The 21,751-nt window shown below is 38.0% G+C and overlaps 1 protein-coding gene across 2 annotated transcripts in view; it reads right to left on the minus strand.

Moving 5' to 3' along the window:
* vps8 (VPS8 subunit of CORVET complex) overlaps nt 1-21,751 on the minus strand; it is an 87,079-nt gene that overhangs the window by 44,299 nt on the left and 21,029 nt on the right. For both annotated transcript variants that reach the window (XM_061744720.1, XM_061744721.1), the window contains exons 16-29: nt 20,721-20,756; nt 14,652-14,742; nt 12,193-12,239; nt 12,012-12,101; nt 10,116-10,162; nt 8,148-8,370; nt 7,122-7,211; nt 5,433-5,484; nt 5,280-5,322; nt 5,021-5,093; nt 4,067-4,186; nt 3,278-3,349; nt 2,152-2,271; nt 790-846 (exon numbers count right to left, since the gene is read on the minus strand). In XM_061744720.1, the coding sequence (XP_061600704.1) occupies nt 790-846; nt 2,152-2,271; nt 3,278-3,349; nt 4,067-4,186; nt 5,021-5,093; nt 5,280-5,322; nt 5,433-5,484; nt 7,122-7,211; nt 8,148-8,370; nt 10,116-10,162; nt 12,012-12,101; nt 12,193-12,239; nt 14,652-14,742; nt 20,721-20,756 (1,161 nt within the window). The remainder of the gene's footprint in view (nt 1-789; nt 847-2,151; nt 2,272-3,277; nt 3,350-4,066; nt 4,187-5,020; nt 5,094-5,279; nt 5,323-5,432; nt 5,485-7,121; nt 7,212-8,147; nt 8,371-10,115; nt 10,163-12,011; nt 12,102-12,192; nt 12,240-14,651; nt 14,743-20,720; nt 20,757-21,751) is intronic.

Consider the following 21,751-nt stretch of genomic DNA (forward strand, 5'->3'; position numbering starts at 1 on the left):
CGGACATTTCTTATTTTCTAGTGAATAAAATCAATATTTTGAGTTAGTCTCTGCATAAAAATGCGTTTTGATTACATTTCTAGCGAGAAATATATATTTTACTTTCATAATATTCACTCAGTGAATGTACATAATCACTCGCTTGCTCGTTTTTCAGATCTCGCCATAATAAAGGCTGATTTATGGTTCCGCGTTACACCAACGCAGAGCCTACGGCGTAGGTTACGCCGTAGGCTCTGCTCATCCCCCGAAAACATCGGATCAAATTTCTTAACAGGCGTTATTTGGATAAACTGAGCCCAGGTTGGGGATCTTAACGGTTACTTTTACACCTGAAAAAATATCAAAACTTGATAAAGTGGAATATTAACAGCGCTACAGCAGAAATTAAAACAGCTTTTATCTCTGGGATTCCTGATATGGTGTGACATTTGTGCAAACGTAACTACGCAGTCGCTTACGTACCTGAACGTAAACCACGCAGTGACGTAGCAGGTGGTGTCCCAATCCCTAGGGAAGATTACAAGGACCCTACGCCTGTGGCTTCATTTAGGGCCAGTGGTAGAAAGTAGGGGGTGTATTGGGATTGGCCCTTAATCTTTGATGCAGTCCCACTTCCACCTGAAGCCACTTAGTTCCTCCTTTGTTTCTACCTTTTCTTTCCCAATTCCTCCTACTGCACATGTCACTGGTGTCGTGTGTGTCGTATACCACTCTAACACAGTTCTCTGACGCTCTAGACTTCTCACCAAGTCCAAGTCTCTCTTTAGGCATATGTTGTATTTGTACCTGCTGTCGTTCAGCGTGTCGAGCATCATCATCAGGACAGCAGAGGAACTCCAGCACCTGCAGAGACAGAGAAGTCAGTGAACAATAACACTGGCTCCAACTCATATTCAAATGGATCCACTTTAGTTATCCATCTTACTTAAAACAATATTTGATTCCTTATACATCCTCATATTCTCTCAGAAACACTTAGCAATAGGAATGGGTGATATTTTACCGTTCACGATATACCGTCAAAAAAATTCCCCACGGTAAGAATTTGTCATAAAAACTATAAATTCCCGTTGATGACATTTTTGTGTGTATGGCGGAAGGCGGATCTGAGAGCGAGGAGCTCGTTGTTAAACGAGGCTCCAGCTCCGTTATCTGGAACTGGTTTGGATTTATAAAGAGAGACGAGGAGCAAACATCATCTATTATATGCAGAGTCTGTAAAAACCGAAGGAAATGGTTGTTACATTTTGATATAACATTTGACTATTAGGAGAAAAAAAATTGCAATAGTATCTAATTTGTGGCATGTTCCAACCACAGGTTAATTTGCACATTTTATTTATATTAGAAGAGGTCATCACTGATTGGGTTTTATTTTCAGTGAACTTTTATTTATTTGTCCTGTTTCTTTATTTATCAAGTTGTATTTTTTTCTACTTTGTGATTTTATAAGCTAAGAACTTGTTTTGGGGGCTCCTAAGACTGAATGTGGTGATAGATTTATAGTTGAAAGGTATTTTTTTTATCGTCATTTTTATCGTTATCGGGATAAATGCCAGAAATTATCGTGATAAATGTTTTAGTCCATACCGCCCATCCCTACTTAGCAACCCTTTTTTTTTCGTTGCTTTGACATTTAAAGAAATTGGCAGACGGGCTTTTAAGTTCAAAGCCCCATCAGATTGGAACAACTTACCCATTAATATAAGAGAACTCAATTCATTACATCTCTTTAAAAACTAATTATTCTCCAATCTCAATAAACCATGTAGTTGCCTCTAGTGGTATTGCCTTCTCATCTGAGATGGAAGTGAGCTTGAGTAAAAAAAAATCAAACGTTTAGTAATGCAATAATACATACAGTCTACATTCAACTTTACAGTCATGTTTTTGGGCTGTTGGAGGAAGTCGAAGAACCAGAAAAACAGAGCTGACGCCCAACCCGTTAAACTCATTATATAAAAAACTTTTAAAAACACAACAACGTGTGTTTTCACAAAACGGTCAACATATTTCTCCTGTGCACAGTAAAGGATGGAGTTTTGATCACACTAAATGAAAATGTGAACAATACATTTTTACTTATTATTCCGTTAAACCAATCGGTATAAAACAGTCTTTAAGTCTTTGGAGTGTTGTTTACTGTACCTGGTCAAATAGCTTCCGGTTCACAAAAAGTGTGTTGTTTCTCTTGGCCAACTGGCGAGCCAAAAAGGTGAAGAGCCCGCCCACCTGGGACGGAGTAAAGTCTGGGCTGTCCACCATCACCTTCCCATAAACCACAAACAAAATCACAGCGGTTACTGGGCGTATTATAGGAGGAATGATGACGGAGGTAAAGCTCAGCTGCTGATGGTCAGCTGCTCAAACAAATCCTTTCAAAATGTGCTTTTTTCATTGTGATTTGAATAATAAGTTGCCATTTCTTTCATTACAAAACATTGTATTTAGCACACTTTTATTCAAAATGACCAGGGCTCGGCGATATATCGAGATTTTAATATATATCGATATATTTTCAAACACGATATGGTACGAGACAATATCGTTTATATCGATTTAAAAAAAAAAAAAAAAAGTTTTTTTTTTTTTAATGATTTTGATATAGCTTATTTTGTGACAAATTGACTTGAATGTTTTATTTGAGATTTGCACAATTGTTTTGTTATTTGCACAACTGTCAACCTCAGTGGAAAAGTCTCCCTGTTACTGTCTACATTGTATTAATTGCACAGTGTATTTTAATTTAATTGTTATGCAGGAAAGGGATATTTGTTTTATTTTATTCAAGAAGCATTTTTATTCTATATATGCAGGCAGTTTATTTTTATTTCATTTGTTTTATACATTTTGATATTGTGCAGACCTCTGTTAATAAAGGAACCTGTGTGACATTTGGCACGAGGCTTTGTATTAAAAACTGACTGTTTTTTTAAGGATTTGCCTCAGAAAAAAATGAAGCTAACAGAGATGCTATGCTATAATGCTTTGGGGGAAACCCCAATTAAGGTACAGAAAAAATATCGAGATATATATCGAGTATCGCCATTCAGCTAGAAAATATCGAGATATGACTTTTGGTCCATATCGCCCAGCCCTAAAAATGACTTACAAAAAGAGTAATACAATCAAGCCAAAAAGGCAACTTGAAAAGGAAAAAGGCAATAAGAAACTGTGAGCAGAAAAACACAATCAAAAGTAAAGCTAGAGAACATCTTTTATACAGAGAGAGAGTGCACACAGAGAACATCAAACTGATCTTGACTGGTCTTACCTGGAGTAAAATGTCCACTATTCTCTGCTGGTATTCAAGAGCCTGCTTGTCATTCTTAAAGTCATCAAACGTCTGTAAAGAATAAGAAAACCAAGACTTAACTAACAGACGACAAAAGCTATGAAAGTGAGAGCTGACACAAAAGTTTTAAAGATGGAAAATTAAACACATTATGAAAGTGGCTAGTTGTGAAGGTGTAGCATATTTCATTAATAGTTAATCGATTTCTTCATTCAACCCTTATGTTCTATTCTTTATTTAATTCATTAAAAGAAAACAAAACAGTTCAATATAATTACAACAAATCTCTTTCCTTGAATGAAAGGGAACAGAAAGAAGACTAAGCTTATTTTATCTGTCCCTTTTACCTAAGAAATCAAAATTCAATTAATGTAATAATACAAAAAATTACAAATTAAGCAATTAAAAAAAAAACACTTTCCAATAAACGTTAATTAAAAAAAAAAAAAAAAAAAACTACAACAAAATACAGTAGCTGTCGTCGAGGAAAAAAAGAAAACCCACCTAACTTGCGATATTATGTATATATATGTATATATACATATATATATATATACATATATATACATAATGTGTCATTTTTAACATCTGATATGTTGTTTATATTCTATTGAGGATAAACTATGGGTTGATGAGATTTGCAAACATTGCATTCTGCTTTTATTTACATTTAACAAAGTCCCAATTTTTGGGGAATTGGGGTTGTAAAAAGTTTCAACAGCATTTCAACTGAATTGTTTATCAGGAGGATCACAGCTAAAACCTCACCATGGCCAGCACGTTGAGAAACTCGCGGGTATCGAAGTGAAGGAGTGTATGAATGAAGGGGAAAACTTCCTCCTCCTCTGAAGAGTCACCGGAGTGGAGGCGGATCAGAAACTCAAACACCTAAAAACACAAAAACAAACACTATTCAGTTCTGCTTTTACAGAAAATGATGTCAAAAGAACTCCCCTGGCATGAGCCCAAAGCCCAACACCCTGTTGAGGATAATGAATGGAGATTAGAACCCCAGAGCAGTAAATTCTGAGGAATATATACAGGAGGAATTGTTGTTGAATGTCAAGTCACAAGCCACAACTACCACATACAGTACTTTAGCATAAAAGAACCCCATTGGTTATCTTATTTATCAAACACACTTCATACACCGGTTTGTGTCAGTGGGTTCTGTTTTTAGACATATTGATTGATTGATTGGATTTATTTTGTACATGTAAAAAGACAACAATTAAAAGAGAAGATAAGAAAACCAAACAAAAAAAATACAAAGAATTTCATCCTTTAACACTTAATATCTTAATTACATGTGGAAAAAGGAGTAGGAAGAAGTGTAAACTTATTTAATTCTACCCCCATTCACTAATCATTTATTAACAAGTATTTATAATAAATAACTATACTATAATTATACTCACACACTTACCTATACATACATACACATAGTATTTCTATATATTTGTACACACATGCCCATATAAATATTTATATACATATACTTATTTACACCATACTATCTCTATATCTATATACTGTATATCTACACACACGTACACACATACATATATATATATATATACTGTATATATATATATATATATATATATATATATATATATATATATATATATATATATATATATATATATATAAGCAGTATATATACAGTTTACAGTAAACAGGCAGGTTCCTACAAGGGATTATAGTGAAATGGTTTCACACCTGGTTCTTGACCTGAACGACGAGATCTTCAGGGATGTCTCCAAGTGGATAAGCTCTTCCTGCAAGACAGCAGCTATATGCAAATATATACACACACATGCACGCGGACACACACACACGCACGCGGACACACACACACACACACACACACACACACACTCTATGTGACATCTAACAAACAACTGAAGACTCAGCTCTCATCACCAGAGGAATTCCTCAGCTGTGAGCGGAGGTGGATCTGTGTGTGAGCGATACATACCTGATGTACACCAGCAGTTTGTTCCCCATCACCACATCCTTGTCTGAACAACAAGAAAACATGAGGAGTTTACGTGGAAACAAAACAGCAGTTGCAGCTCAGGTCAAATAAACATCTAAAGAAGCAGAGATTTATTGTGGTTTGTAGTGTCACCTGTGAGGCTCCTCCCCTCCTTCACTCCAGGACTAATCACAGCAAACAGTTTCTGAAGAAGACACATTAGATTATCTCTTGGAACACAGCCAATAGCTGCCTTTGATCAAATAAATTAGACACGTTTAGACCACAGTCAGACATATACACAGCTGCCCTTCCTCCTGACAGACTGACTACGTCTACATGCATCAATAACCCTTTTATAACCGGAATATTAGCAATAACCCGGTTGCGCACAGCCATGTAAACACTAATAACCCATTTGAATAACCGGAATTTGCTCATATTCCGGTTTTTAAAAACCTGAATATGACCCCTGGATTACTCCTTTCCTAACCAAAATATTTGGTCATGTAAACGCCTAACGGGATTTCCCCATCAAAAGGGACATGAATTTGTTTTCTGCGCATGTTCTTTTCGCAAGGAATCTTGGTCTTTTGAGTCCAGGAAGCGACATATGGAAATCTTCACACCAGTTGGCGTGGGTGAACTCCATCATTATGACCCGTTCCCACCAGTCCTGACTGCACCTTCATCCAGAGTGTCCGGGGTCTCTGCTGGAAACGGGTAGCAGGATATGGACGGCACAGCTCCGGCTCCATTTGCCATTTCTTCACGTTCTCGCCTTCCATTAATGAAGAAGGCGATGAGGAACAGTGTTAGTCCTGGTGGGTCAGTACCAGCACCAAAGCACAAAAGAAAGAGACTTCTACTGGGCTGTTCATTATCCACCGTGCTGCTGTTATTGTTGTTGTTTTGGATTTGGATACAGGAAGAAGAAGTGGAAATGACGGGAATTGCATCATGACGTTCTCCGTGCGTCGCTGGTTTGATCCAGATATCCAAAATGATTAATTACCATGTACACAGGGATAACCCTGTTTGCTCACGCATGGAAACGGAATATTCTGAATGTTTCAGTAACCGGAATATTGACCGTAACCCCTGTAGCACCCTAAAATGTAATAATTTCCTATAATGTAATAATTTCCTATAATGTAATAATTTCCTGAAAATGTAATAACACCTGAAAATGCAATAAAATTTGCACTTAACTCAATCGAAAAAGTAATAAAACCCAATAATGTAATAACTTCCCCAATAATGTAATAAAATATCCTGACTGATATTGTAATAACATTTTTACCGATAATGTAATACCTTATTACATTATTGGGAATTTATTACATGCTACTCAAAGTCTGCAATTTAACCCAATAGTCATTCTGGTGTTTCAAATCCAGTGTATAAAACATTCTTAGATACTTAAAACACAAAATGTAGAACTCTGGACTGATCATGAACATTACATTATTTGTCAAGTATTACATTATCAGTTTTTGAAAAAAAAAAAAAAAAAAAGACCCACCTGAAAATGTAATAAATTCCCAATGTAAAAAGGTATTACATTATCAGTAAAAATGTTATTACAATATCAGTCAGGATATTTTATTACGTTATTGGTGAAGTTATTACATTATTGGATTTTATTACATTTTCGATTGAGTTGAATGCAAATTTTATTACATTTTCTGGAAATTATTACATTATAGGGTGCTACAACCCCAATTTTGACTGCATGTAAACGTAGTCAGTGAGAATCATGCCATTAGCAGCTGCTGTCAGCAGGAAGACGTGACACTTCTTAGATCATTAAAGCCATGAGGGCCCAGTGACGTACTGTACCTCCATTGGAGTGATGTAGTCATTCATACCACGATTGAAGACGTATATCATAGCATCATACAGCTGGTTCTGCCAACACATCTGGACCACCTACACACACACACACACACACACACACACACACACACACACACACACACACACACACACACACACACACACATTAAACACATTAAACACACACAAACCTTCAGTAACAGACATGTGGACTGCTCAGAAATCAGGAAACATTCCTCATCGTCTCCATCGTCATCACATGAAACACTGAAAGATAAAGATTCCTGCTGATTGAAGACGTTTTTTTGCCTGCTTTTGTTTTCAGAAGGTTTTTTTTTTTTTTTTTTTTTAAATCGGCTCAAACGTTTCCACCTTGTAACATAAAACCTCTGAACTGACGAACATTTCATTCACAATCTTACAAATATTTCAGGTTTTCCATGGTTTCTATTTCAGGTGATAAATTAGACACACAGAAAACAGAATTTTAAACATGAGAATTGTTGTCAGATTCTTGATTATTTCCCTATTCAAGTTAAAATACTGAAATACAATATTTAAAACTTTCCTGTCCTTACTTGTTTACCTCGATCATTTGTTGTTTTATTTAGAGTATATAAATACTGGAAGTCATACATGAGAAAACGCATATATACACACACACACATATTGATATATATATACACACACACACACACACACACACACACACACACACACACACACACACACACACACACACACACATATATATACATACATACACAAATCCCGTGTAAAAGCACCTTCTGAAAGCGTAAAAAGCTTTTGCAATATTTGGGAGTTTTTTTTCAAATTGGAGCCGTTTCCATTACAGGTTTTCTTCTACAATACTTGGGTTTTGTGCAAATCTAAGGGTTATGGAAACGCAACTGGCGCGACAGAGTGATATAAATATGCAATTGTTTTTTTGTTTCTCAGAAGATAACATTTTAGATGACATAAACGATTTTATTGTAATTGCAAAAATACAGATGAGAAACCACACACCTGTTGGATATCCAGGCTGGTCACATCTAAATGGACGATGCACCTCTCCAGGCTGTCCATCATCCCGTTGTCATGGTAATGTGACAGAAGGTCCCTGATGACGGGGGTGGGTAAATGGCCCAGGCGGTAGGTGATAATATAAGGCTCCAGAGACTCCAGGAAGACGCCCTTAGCAACGGCATTCTCCAGCAGGTGGACGTAAAGCTGGTTGAAGAGCAGGTCACTGTGGCCATACAGAGATAAAATCACCAAAGTGGACAGATTACTGACCAGTCTCAAGTGGACACTTCAATGGAGCCCCAGGCTGGCCAGTCTAACAGTGGCAGACACGAGAATATGGAGTTAGGTTTATCTCATGGATAACTGTAACCTACAAATATATGTTGAGTTGCACACGTGTTTTGCTATCCACAAATAAACAAACCTTGTATGTTGGGTTTTACAAATGTGTGTGTTTGTAAATGCATAATTTTACATTTGTAAAACAGAAAGCTATTTGCAAAAGTAAAATTCTGTTTGTGAAGCGTGATCCAGCATTTGTGGATCACTAATCACACATCAGACATACGTTCAGTTCCACAAAACGTATACAGGTAGCTAACCCCAGAGTCTCGAAGCACCATCCAGTAAATGGCGCTGTTGTCCATTAATCATCTATAGCTCGCCTTAGCTGACGACCAAGGAAGATTACTGCCGAAATGGAAGCGTCAGTTGGACGGTACTTATGTTTTCAATTCAATTCAATTCAATTTTATTGATATAGCGTCTATTACTCCAGCATCCTGGACCTCCTCAGGTGGGGTTAGGTGGAGACATTATTCGTCAACTGCAAACCGTTTTATTCACAGCGGGAGTTTTCCTCGTTTGTTCTGGTGGGAGTTTCCATCCCTCCTCAGGCCTCAGTTACTGAGGGTTACAACACCCGGCCGACCAAATAACCTACGTGGAGAGAAAACCCCTGGACTCTCTGGTCATTGTTTTGGGGAACTTTAACAGAGCTAACCTCAGTCATGAACTTCCAAAATACAAACAGCTCATTCAGTGTCCCACCAGCGACACAAACACTCTGGACCATTCTTTTCTTTTTTCACTTAAGAGAACCAAGTGAAGCAAAGACGTGTGTGCTGACATACCCAGAGCTGGGTAGAGTAGCCAAAAATTGTACTCAAGTAAAAGTACTGTTACTTCAGAATAATATGACTCAAGTAGAAGTAAAAAGTAGTCATCCAAATAATTACTTGAGTAAAAGTAAAAAAGTACTTGGTGAAAAAACTACTCAAGTACTGAGTAACTGTTGAGTAACGTCTGATTTATTTTTTTTAACACAACCATTCAAACAGACAAAAGTACAAAATAATCATCTTTAGGCAAATTAAATAAATAAAATAATAAAATTAATCAAAATTAATCAAAAATAGCCTCATTTAAAATAATCTTAAAGTAAATTCAAGTGCTTTAATAAATAATAAAATAATAACAGAATAAAAAAACAAATTAAGCACAAGTAGTACAAAATTTCAAGCCTTTGTACTTTTCTTTTTTAACCAGGCAGAACTAGAACAAACATGAACTCATAGAAACTCTGTGTGTGTTTGAGTCTGTGTAAATGTGACAAAACATGCAAAAACTAACATTTTTCCCAAAGAATCACCCAGTGATGTCATGAGATTGACGCGTACGTGGATAAAAGGGATAAAAGAAAAGTAACAGCTCAACGTAGCCTAATGTAGCGGAGTAAGAGGAACAGTTTCTCCTTCACAATTCTACTCAAGTCAAAGTAAAAAGTATAGTGATTCAAAACTACTCCTAAAAGTACAACATTTCCCAAAACTTACTCAAGTAAATGTAACAGAGTAAATGTAACTCGTTACTACCCACCTCTAGAAATACCTGGCAATAAAAACACACACACACACACACACACACACACACACACACACACACACACGCACACACGCACACACTTACACTTTCTGCAGCAGTAGGCAGTAATCCACCAGGACTGGAACCACATCCTGAACAAACCACACACAGAGTGAGCAGACAAGATATAAGATCAGACTTTATCGTTGCTGTTTCAGAGACGCAACATTTCTCTGGTAACTCCCAGACATTAGCAGCACAATATACATAAGAAATAGAAGAAAAATGCAATATGAAATATGAAACAGGAAGAAGATGGGGGGATGGGGGTCTGTCTTTCAGGAACATATATGATACAAATAAGGTTTGAGCTGATTTTTGATGTGATCTAATTTTATTTCATATCAACCGTGGTGTGGTGTGTAAAGGCAAAAATCATTAAACTCATTTTCTGGAAAATCCCTTTTTTAGCGGTTTTAGGGTTTTTAGCATTTTTATTTGTTGCAGTCTTATCTATTACGACTGTGTAATTATGTGGAAAAGAAAGCTTTAAAGTCTGAGGTTTTACATATTAGGAGATTGTTTTTTTAAATCTTCTGTTACCAGGTCTTAACATGAGGAGAACATGACCTTGGACGGACAAGGACTCCTGGACACACTGATGGACTTCTTGTCATTTGTTTAATAAATCTACACAAAAGTTCCTATTTTGGCTTGTTGATTTTTATGTGCATTTTGTTGACATCTAAGACTGTTCTGTTTGAAGGAGCCCAGGTCCCTTTGTGTATGCATTGGAAATACAGCCAGATGTTGCGTATCTTCTACAAGTCTGTTGTTAGAAGTACAATGGTATCTGAAGTCCTCTGGTGGGGTAGTTGGGTTAGGGATCACAAGCAGAGACCGAAAACCTCAACAAACTCATACAGGATGGCTCTGGGGACTGTTCTGGGGTGTCTGGAGATTATTACACAAAGAAGGATGCTTCTTAAACTAAAAAACATAATGGACAGCAAAGCATCTATTTGAATATTTGAATAATTCTAATTGAAATACTCACAATAAGTAAGGGATAATGCCCGACGAGATGTACATTAACATAAATATATGGATGACGCGGAGGCAAAGGGCATTATCCTGCTTATACCACGGTCACTTACCAAAAAACATAAATATTAAATCAGTTATTCATGCTTTAATGTGTTTTCAATGTAAATCATTAGTTTTATAACCAGCCACAGCTGAGCAACTATTAATCTCTCGTCTGCAGCCGTTGGAACCTGGTAAGTTACAAAGTTTTTTAACAAGACATAACTCAGTTTCCTTGGTAACACCTGAGGGTTTGACTAATACCTGGAACAATCACTACCGTCCCATAAGGTCCTTAATGGACACAGTGTTGATTCTCCAGGAACTAGGACGGACCTGAGATACGACTTAGCAACGGGAGATATTCTAGTCCGCTCAGCCCCGCATCGCCTATTTTCTTTTCTCTCCTCTTCTGCATCCCAGTCATCATAATTGTTAAATTCACCAAATAAATTAAAATAAATGACAAAATCACTCATGTCGCTGTCCTGCGGTAGCCGGCTCTTCATCTCTGAATCTCTGTTGCCGTGGTTACCACCTGGCAGTTGATCCACCGCAATGATATTAAAGTTATCAGACAATTTTACCAAACTTGTTTTCTAGGTGTAGGTTATCACTTTTATTGTACACATGCCAATCAGAATGGAGTATTCACACAGACCATGGTAAAACTGCGAATTATAATTTGCTTTGGGTATTCATAAAGTATTATTGAATTGAACAAAATCTAAATAAATCAAATCAAATAGTATCGACAACAAAAGGAACTGAACCGTGTCTTTTTCAACTGGTATAAAGAGGAGACTTTATCGTCTGATTTTAGAAATGGTGATAAACCATGTCACAGCTGTTGTGCTGTTAGGATTGTGCATCCATGTGACCACACATCAACATGTTTAAGGTGTGCTGCCTTACCTGGAAGTGTTGCTCCATCAGCTGAATCTTGCCGTGCTCTGGACACTTCTTCAGAGCGTACTCTGTAAACTGGAGGAGAGTCTCCACCATCTAAGCATTGAGACAAGGTTTCAAGTTCAAACCTGATGCAGAAAGCCCTTTGACGTGGTTGATATTTTATTTGAGCAGGAAACCAGCTCACCTTATTAACAACAACTCCTTTCCTTTTCTGTGGATCTCCTTGCAGACCTTAAAGAAAGACACATCATATATCTGATTTAAAAATGTCCCATCATAAAAGTCAAATGTTGAACAATGCAGCAGAGTAGAATAGAATAGAAAAGAATAGTCTTTACTGTCATTGTATACAGTTATAAAAAGAAATTGGGGGGGCAACTACAATCAATTCGCGTAAAAATAAAATAAAAGTGTAATAAATAATAAAAAGTAATTTTAAAAACTTTCTTACAAATAAACACCTGGGGATGACCCTTAAGTCGCTCTCTGTAGCTTCAAAAAGGTTTACTGTCTTGTGTTGAGTAATTGTTGTCTATTTTATGTGCAGTGCAAACGTGTATGAAAAGTGTATGATTGGTTTTGTTTCTACTCTCCCCATTTCTTATTTTATTAACCATTTTATTTTTTTATATTTCACTTACTCAAGCAATGTATAATTATTTCATTACGTATTGAAATTCCCGTCTTTCGTTAGTGATTCACATTTGTTATTTGTGCTGTTTTGTTGTTACGCTTTGGTTGTGAATTGAGGACAAGGTTCTGCACGGTTTGGGGCAGATGTCTGAGTCCTATGGCTTATACAGTATGTATGTATTATTATGTTTTGAAATAAATAAATATATTGTTGGCAAAAAAAAAGTAATTGTCAAATTTACAGATTTCACAACATCCTTTTCCAATGATGTTGGGGTGTGAAAGCAAACAGGAAGGAGCTCAGCATGTTTTACACACACATATACATATATACATATATACATATATATATATATATATATATATATATGTATATATATATATATGTATATATATATATGTATATATATATGTATATATATATATATATATATATATACACACATATACACACACACACACACACACACACACACACAGGACTGTCTCAGAAAATTAGAATATTGTGATAAAGTCCTTTATCCTCCTGAGACCCGGGCTTTTGTTTGATGTCCATTTTTTATGTCTCCTTACTATTTGGGATCAGTAGGACCTAATTTTTGTTGAAATTACATTTTTGCTTTCTATGTGCTGTTGAACTATGTCAAATCCAATGGCGTCACATGAGGACAATGGGTTTATTTTTCTCTATTTCCCTTTCTTGGTCTTGCCCTGCATCCTTGCACATCCTGGTCAGGTTCTAATAATACAAATATGATACATTTTATTTGCAATATACTCAGCATTTTGAATGAAATAAAGTGCTATAGAGTAAAAACATGGGTATTAGGTTATATCTCTATATCATTTATATTTATATATAATTTTCAATTGTTTTCTTTCCTATTACAAGGAAATAAAAACTTGGCAGATTATTCTACTTATTTCTAGTGAAAATGTGCTTTAAACAAATGGAAATCTAAAAACAAGTATTTCAAGTGTAATGAGACTTATTTTGACTAGAAATTGGACATTTGGGCAAGAAATAAAGACAAATGTTCTTGGAAAGAATTTGCAGTGAAGACAGACCTGATGTCCTCAAACGAGTACTTCATGTTTACAGACGTTGTAGCTTGCTAATATTACTCAAATATAATCAAAAAAGCATGCCATGTGAAGCTGCAGACGTTATTGTGCATAAATATACTTAAATCATAAAATTAGGTTAGGATTTTTACCGTGTCCATATTTGTGTCGGGAGCTGCCATAGAAGACTTTCATTGAGATTTCAGCCATCTTGTTTTTTCCCAAATGAGTGTAATTTCATTATGAGACCACTAGATGGTGCAGGCGGGGGTCCCGGATGAGGACAATGGGTCAATGTTCGTACAAATGAAGTATCATGGCGCAGAACAGCAGAAATGTAATGTCCTCATATGAGAATGCAGGGTCTCAGGAGGTTATATTCTGTAATGCAGAAATGTCATACATTCTGGATTCATTACAAATCAACTGAAATATTGCAAGCCTTTTATTATTTTAATATTGCTGATCATGACTTACAGCTTAAGAAAATTCAAATATCCCATCTCAAAAAATTTGAATATTCTGGGAATCTTAATCTTAAACTGTAAGCCATAATCAGCAATATTAAAATAATAAAAGGCTTGCAATATTTCAGTTGATTTGTAATGAATCCAGAATGTATGACATTTTTGTTTTAATTGAATTACAGAAAATATGTCCTCATCAGCCATATTAATAAACATTTTCAAATCTATCTAGCATGGTCCTGCCATTACCCCAACAATTTACATGTTCTAAGTCATGTTAATCTTTTTCATACTTCTACAACCTAGACAGGCTGGTATCCACAAGTGATGGTCAGAAACTTGGCCCCCACAGACCATGCCTTTAGTAAATCCCAAATATATTTATAATAGCAAATAGGGTTGCAAATAAAACAGAAAACTTCCTGTATTCCCTGTATGTTATGATCAGATAGTGTATGTGGTGTAAGATTATACCCACCAACCACAGCCTTGGCTGTGCCCTCATGGAAGGACCAGGCCAGAGACAGCGCTTCAACAAAGTGCTCCTTCTTCAGGAGGAAGTCTATGCGCTGGACATCAAGAGACAAAAGGGACGACATCAGTTATATTAGTCTCTTCATGGAAAGTAAAATCCTTTTTCACAGCAACTAACCGGTTATTGTCAATTTCCATCATACAGTATATTTCGTACATTCCCAGTCTATTGCAGTAACTGCTGAAAATATTTACTGATACTTAGTATACATCTATTTTTCACAGGTATAACACAATTACAACACATCCAAGGTACATTGTTGAAAAAGCATTTATCTCCTCGTGCCAACGTCAAGATGGTCAGGTTGAAAGATGCATTAGAGGGAATGCGCATGACGTCACAGATGTAACTTCACAGCAGGTTTCGCCCACAGAGTGTCAGAAAGACTGAGTGTCAGAAAGACTGAGTGTCAGAAAGACTGAGTGTCAGAAAGACTGAGTGTCAGAAAGACTGAGTGTCAGAAAGACTGAGTGTCAGAAAGACTGAGGGCCAAATCCACAAAAGGATTGCGCGGCTTTTGCGGCCGCTAAACCGGTGCAAATGAGACAAAAAGAGAGCGTCTAATTCACAAAGCACCCGCAAAGGGCGAATTGCTCCACAAACTGCGCTGCCAAGCAAATAGTGGCAGTCTGCGCCGGTGCCATTTGCATGCATGCAAATTAGGTAATATTCATAAATTCGGCTCAAAATTGCCCCCTTTCTATGCAAATAAGCCTCATTGCAAAAAGCGCCTAATTCAGAAAGGCCAGCGCTATTTACCACACGCAAAAATAGTGGAGCAAATACCGTCTTTCAAGCGTGTATTAACTGCGCGCAAAATCACTCTTCACTCCCCCTGCAGCTCTTTTTCTCTCTCTCTTCAATATGATTCAAGCCTGTGTGATACTGAATGATATTAAGGGTGAAATCTACATTCAGACATGACTGTAGACAATCAGATCAAGTGGGGTTGTGGACTTATCGGATTTAAAAATAAAAGTAACAGGACGGAGTTCAGGATTCATCCATACATAATTGGGGCTGCTTTATTACAAACAATTCCACCATATAAACATATAAATCTAGAATGTGTGTGTTTAACAGCTGACCTGTAGGTGTGTGTAGCAAAACACAGAACATGAATTACCGTCAGATCCTGATCTGGGACCTCATCTATAAAGCTTGCTTGCGCACAAAAGGGGCCTGAAAGATGCGGCGACGCGCACTGTACGGTGCGCGTTGCTCTGCGTCGATTTAACGCGGAACCATAAATCAGCCTTGAACAGCACTGAGGGAGGAGGGAGGAGGGGGAGCGGGGCTCTTCGCACGTAAATCCACAAAGATCAGATTGGGCCCGCAAATAGCGCTGTGAATTGCGCTGCATTTGCGCCCGCAATTTGCCCTGCTTTAAGGTCCTATTCACAAAAGATTTTGCTCTAATGATATACCGGCGCAAACACGCCCATAAATCTCTGCACCTGAGTGCAATTTGCCCTTTACTGAGTAGGTGAGCGGAGCTGTTTCCAGTGTTCTCCGTAATTCAGCACACAGATTGGTCCCTAATGAAAACTTCAGAGAGCACAACAGCCTCAACTTTCACGTATTTGTACTTCTCTAGTATTTCGCATGTAGCTAGATAGATAGATAGAACTTTATTCATCCCCAAAGGGAAATTCAATCGTCCAGCAGCTCATCAAAACATAAACATAAAAATCAACCACACTTCCATTCAGACAATAAAAGCACATTCATAATATTAAAATAAACATATAAGGTTTAAAAAAAAGAGTGCACTGGCCACCATCGTGTGGTAGAACATAGCCATCATCTCCACACACATAAAGACCTCAGTGTCTGTATGACATAAGCTAATGAAATGTCAAATGTTAAGAGGCTGTGCGCATTTACGCACAAGGCACAGCACCAGTAACTTCATTAACACTGGATCGGGATCAGATCAGGATCTAATGGTAATTCATGTTCTTTTTGTTTTGCTACACACACCTACAGGTCAGCTGTTAAACACACACATTCTAGATTTATATGTTTATATGGTGGAATTGTTTGTAATAAAGCAGCCCCTTATGTATGGATGAATCCTGAACTCCGTCCTGTTACTTTTATTTTTAAATCCGATAAGTCCACAACCCCACTTGATCTGACTGTCTACAGTCATGTCTGAATGTAGAATTCACCCTTAATATCATTCAGTATCACACAGGCTTGAATGACATTGGAGAGAGAGAGAGAAACAGAGACAGACGGGGAGTGAGGAGTTTGCGCGCAGTTTAATACACGCTTCTGAAACACGGTATTTGCTCCACTATTTTTGCGTGTGGCAAATAGCTCGGGCCTTTCTGAATTAGGCGCTTTTTGCAATGAGGCTTATTTGCATAGAAAGGGGGCAATTTTGCGCCGAATGTATGAATATTACCTAATTTGCATGCATGCAAATGGCACCGGCGCAGACTGCCACTATTTGCTTGGCAGCGCAGTTTGTGGAGCAATTCGCCCTTTGCGGGTGCTTTAATTAGACGCTCTCTTTTTGTCTCATTTGCACCGGTTTAGCGGCCGCAAAAGCCGCGCAATCCTTTTGTCAGGATTTATCACATATCACAACATATATCAGACTTATAATAAAAATAGCGCTGATCGTGTCCCTCTGTGTTTGAAGCGTCAGTCAGGACTCTGCTGGTGCTGCTGCACCTGCGGTGACACGCCGGGAACCTCCTCCACTGCTTTAGGACAGAACAAATGAGGGGCTTCCTAGAGCGTTTAGGGGCTCCACGGAGCCCCTCATTTCTTCCCTAAAGGGACACAGATTTTTTTATATATATAATGAGTTTTACGCGCGCGTGAAACCTTTACGTGCGGGTGTAAGCCTAAATTATGGTTCCGCGTCACCAACGCAGAGCCTACGGCGTAGGGTACACGGCGACGCGCACCTACGCCGTAGGCTCTGCGTTGGTGACGCAGAACCATAAACCCGCCCTGAGCAGCTCTGAGGGGAGACGGGAGAGGAGGAGGGGGAGCGGGGGGTGAAGCGGGTCTGCCGGGCCCTTCTCACAGGGTGTGATTTGCAGTTAATGGCTGATCCTACCGTTAGTTTTTAAACTGTAAAAAGTGGGGGGGACAAAAACATGATTTTGAAAAGACGGGGGGACATGCCCCCCCCTGTTGCGCCGGGGCAATCACGGCGTTCCGCGCTGCAACGGCGTTCTGCTACTCACTCGCTTTATTTTATATTATTTATTTTTCTACTTTTGTTTTGATATTTTTATTAGGGGGTAAGGCACAGTTGAACAGGAATAAACAAAAAAAAGATATACAGTCTACCTCCTTTTTTTTTTTTTTTTTTGGGATTAAGAACAGAACAAAAAATCCACACAAAACAATGACAAATACACGAAAATTATGATATTCTTATATATAAGTAATATTTAAGTATTTAAGCTAAACAGTATGAATTAAAAAAATAGATGAGTAAAAAGGGGGGAAAAAAAAACAAAAAAAAACCCAAAAACAAAAGAAAAGTAAATAAAAAGATAAATAAAAAGGAGGAAGAAAGAGAGGAATGAGAGAAGAGAGGGAGGGGGGATCCGTCAATCAGGAGGCAGGGACTGGAGAGAGTGGAAGAATGTAAGAAAGGGAAGCCACTTATTATAAAATTTGTTGCAACTACCCTTCAGTGAATATTTAATCTTTTCCAGCTTCAGAAAAAACATGGTGTCGTTGAGCCACTGGGTACTAGAAGGAGCCTTAGTCGACTTCCAGTGGAGAAGAAGGTGGCGTCTTGCCAGTAAGGAAGTAAAAGCCAAAATGTCTATTTGGTTTGAAGTAAACCGGCCATGGTCCTCTGGGAGCCCGAATATGGCAACATGGGGGGAGACTTTTATATTCACCGAGAGTATTTTTGACATGGTGTCAAAATAATTCGACCAAAAGCGAGAAAGTAGTGGGCAAGAGTAAAACATATGGGTTAAATTGCAGGACGAGGCATGACATTTGTCGCATTCGTCAGTGACACTGGGATAGATCTGTGAGAGTCGAGCTTTAGAAAAGTGGACTATATTTTTCTACTTTTACTGTGACCACCAAATAATGTCGTTTTCCTGTCCACCACCTCATCCACAACATCTCGATCTCAGATCTCAGTGAAATTCAGTGGCACTGTGGCTCGACTTTATTTTTTATTTCTGCAGTTTTCATTATGGACCAATCTGTGTGCTGAAATATGGAGAACACTGGAAACAGCTCCGCTCACTCAGACAAGGGCAAATTGCACTCAGCCGCAAAACTTTATGGGCGTGTTTGCTCCGGTATATCATTAGAGCAAAATCTTTTGTGAATAGGACCTTAAAGCAGGGCAAATTGCGGGCGCTAAAGCAGCGCAATTCACAGCGCTATTTGCGGGCGCAATCTATTCTTTGTGGATTTACCCCTGAGTGTCAGAAAGACTGAGTGACAGAAAGACTGAGTGTCAGAAAGACTGAGTGTCAGCGTAAACTTTCAGTTTGAGCAACTGGAAAACATCTAAAATGGGAAAGAGCTGTTGTGCGATCGACTGTACTCATAGATTTAGCAAGAAATCAGAGTTATCGTTTCACAGACTACCGAAAAATAAGCTTAAGAGAGACAAATGGATCACTGCAATTCACAGAAAAAACTGGATTCCAGACACGGAAACGTGGATTTGTGGTTCCCATTTTGTATCAGGTAATGTTGGATTTTTGGGTAGCTAACGTTAAACGGTCAAATCATAAAGTTCAGTGTCCTCGTCACTTTGATTTCGCCAACAAATCCTGGCTTGAAGTCGGACCAAGCATCAAGACTTTTGTAAGCCTTCAAGCTTTGCTTCGTGTATTTCCCCGGCGTAGAAATTAAGTACATATAAATATCAGGAAGCTGGATTCATGGCCAAATATTATTGTCCATGGACCACTGGTTCTTGGTAACTATACCAAATATTAATGTCCATGGACCACTGGTTCTTGGTAACTGTACCAAATATGAATGTCCATGGACCACTGGTTCTTGGTAACTGTACCAAATATTAATGTCCATGGACCACTGGTTCTTGGTAACTGTACCAAATATTAATGTCCATGGACCACTGGTTCTTGGTAACTGTACGGGTCACTGTCAAGTCAAACTGACTTTAAAGGGGACCTATTTTGGCATCTAATACCTAATCTAATACCTATTTTAAACAGGCCTTGAATGCCTTAAAAACAAGCTTTTGATTGTTTTTGCTAAATAAATTAGAAATTCAGCCTCTAAACCATGTCTTTATCTTCCCATTCTCTAACCTCATTATCTATGCAGGATTCTGAGTGGGCGGGGCTATGATAATGAGGCTCTGTGCTGATTGGCTGCCTGAATGACACGGTACACCGCTACGAAAAAATGGTGGAAGCTCCGGCCGGCGGAGTTAGTTGTGGCGTGGTTTCGCGCATCGGAGGCCAAACTATGTAAATCGCATTTTTGTTACGTAATGAAAGGGCAGAATCTGAACAGCTCGTAGATCCACATCACACTGGACGGCTCATCCGGGCGGCTGTACAGACACTGCAGAATCTGGTTGCTTTCCTCCTTCTCTGAGTTGGCAGGCTGAGGGGAGACCACTTTATATATGTTAAAGCAAGAAAAAACCTGTCTTTCATAATAGGTCCCCTTTAATTTAAGCCCATAATCGGCTGTTATCCCGTCTTCTCCACTAGTTGCAGCTGTTTTTGCCACTCAGTGTGAGTAAGGGGGCTGGTCCAGTGGGGAAGTGACGTCAATGCAGACCATCAATATGTACTGGTACTGGCATTAGTCTACTAGGGATGCACTGATCCCATAGTAGGATCAGACATTAACCCCAATATTCAAAAATGATTTGGTTTAGTTACAGAGAAATGTAACTGATCTGCTCACTTCAGATATGTTACTGATGTGGGACATATACATAGATTAGGTGTGTGTTAAAGAAGCCTTGTGCTACCATCTTCAGAATATGAGGTCTGAAATCTCTCCAGTCAGTTCACGTACCTCTTTCCAGGTCCTTAGAGCCATGATGTGAGCCGACTGCAAAACAAAATAACACAATCATTTCAGACAAGAGCTAATTGTGAACCTCTACTATCAGAATCCACTCAGCATTCAACCTATTGTGATCCTGATTCTCTTCATTATTCTATCTTCTTGCACCATTTTTTCCACCATCATCTGTGTTGTTCCTTTTCGCTTTTTAGCTATTTCAACTATTAAAAAAATATAAACATTCTGCTCAATCAGGGCAAACCAGACATTACAGTTGGGTGACTCAAATCCTTAAAACTTCTCAGATATTATACATTTGATTTCTAAACAAATCCCAAGATATTAGACACTTGCTTAATTGTTTTAAAAAAGATAATTATTTATTTCCTTTGGCATTCAGTCTATCTAATTTTTGTGACAATGTGACTTTCGAGTTGCTGTCAAATCCCCCCAAAGCTCAGAGTGCTTTTTGAATGGAAGCTGACGTCTGTAGCACAGATGAACTTTGGTCTCTCCAACTCACTCTAAATCACGGATAATAACCCCCACCGCCATAAAAATCAAGCTCTTAATTTCTAACTGTGGTTTTTTGACATGTCATAGGTTTTTATGTTTCTATTTCCAACTTTTGATTCCTCAAAACAAAATCTCAAGCCCCTCTTATAAATACTGCATGTGTGTTTACTTGAGTCAACAGAATGTCCATTAGTTTGTATGGAAACCCATAAAATCTCAGATGTGCAAAATTCAGCCTATATGCACACTAGTTAGGGTTGATATGAAACACAAAACTATTGTTATTGTTACACAAAGCTTTTCATAAAGGATGACATAGTTGCGATAATTCAGTTCCTGACTGCTCTCCTGAGTCACTATGTAATGTCTGATGATGTCTTGATGATGCTTTTATCACCTGACCATCACAAGAAGATAATGAAAGAGAACATCTGACAAAAAGGGTTTAGATAATAAGAATCATTGGATAAAGATATTTAGCTCTGACCAGTGATCATTTCAGTACAACAAAATGTTCAGAGGAG

This window comes from Cololabis saira, chromosome 17 (assembly GCF_033807715.1).
Source record: "Cololabis saira isolate AMF1-May2022 chromosome 17, fColSai1.1, whole genome shotgun sequence".
NCBI lineage: Eukaryota > Metazoa > Chordata > Actinopteri > Beloniformes > Belonidae > Cololabis > Cololabis saira.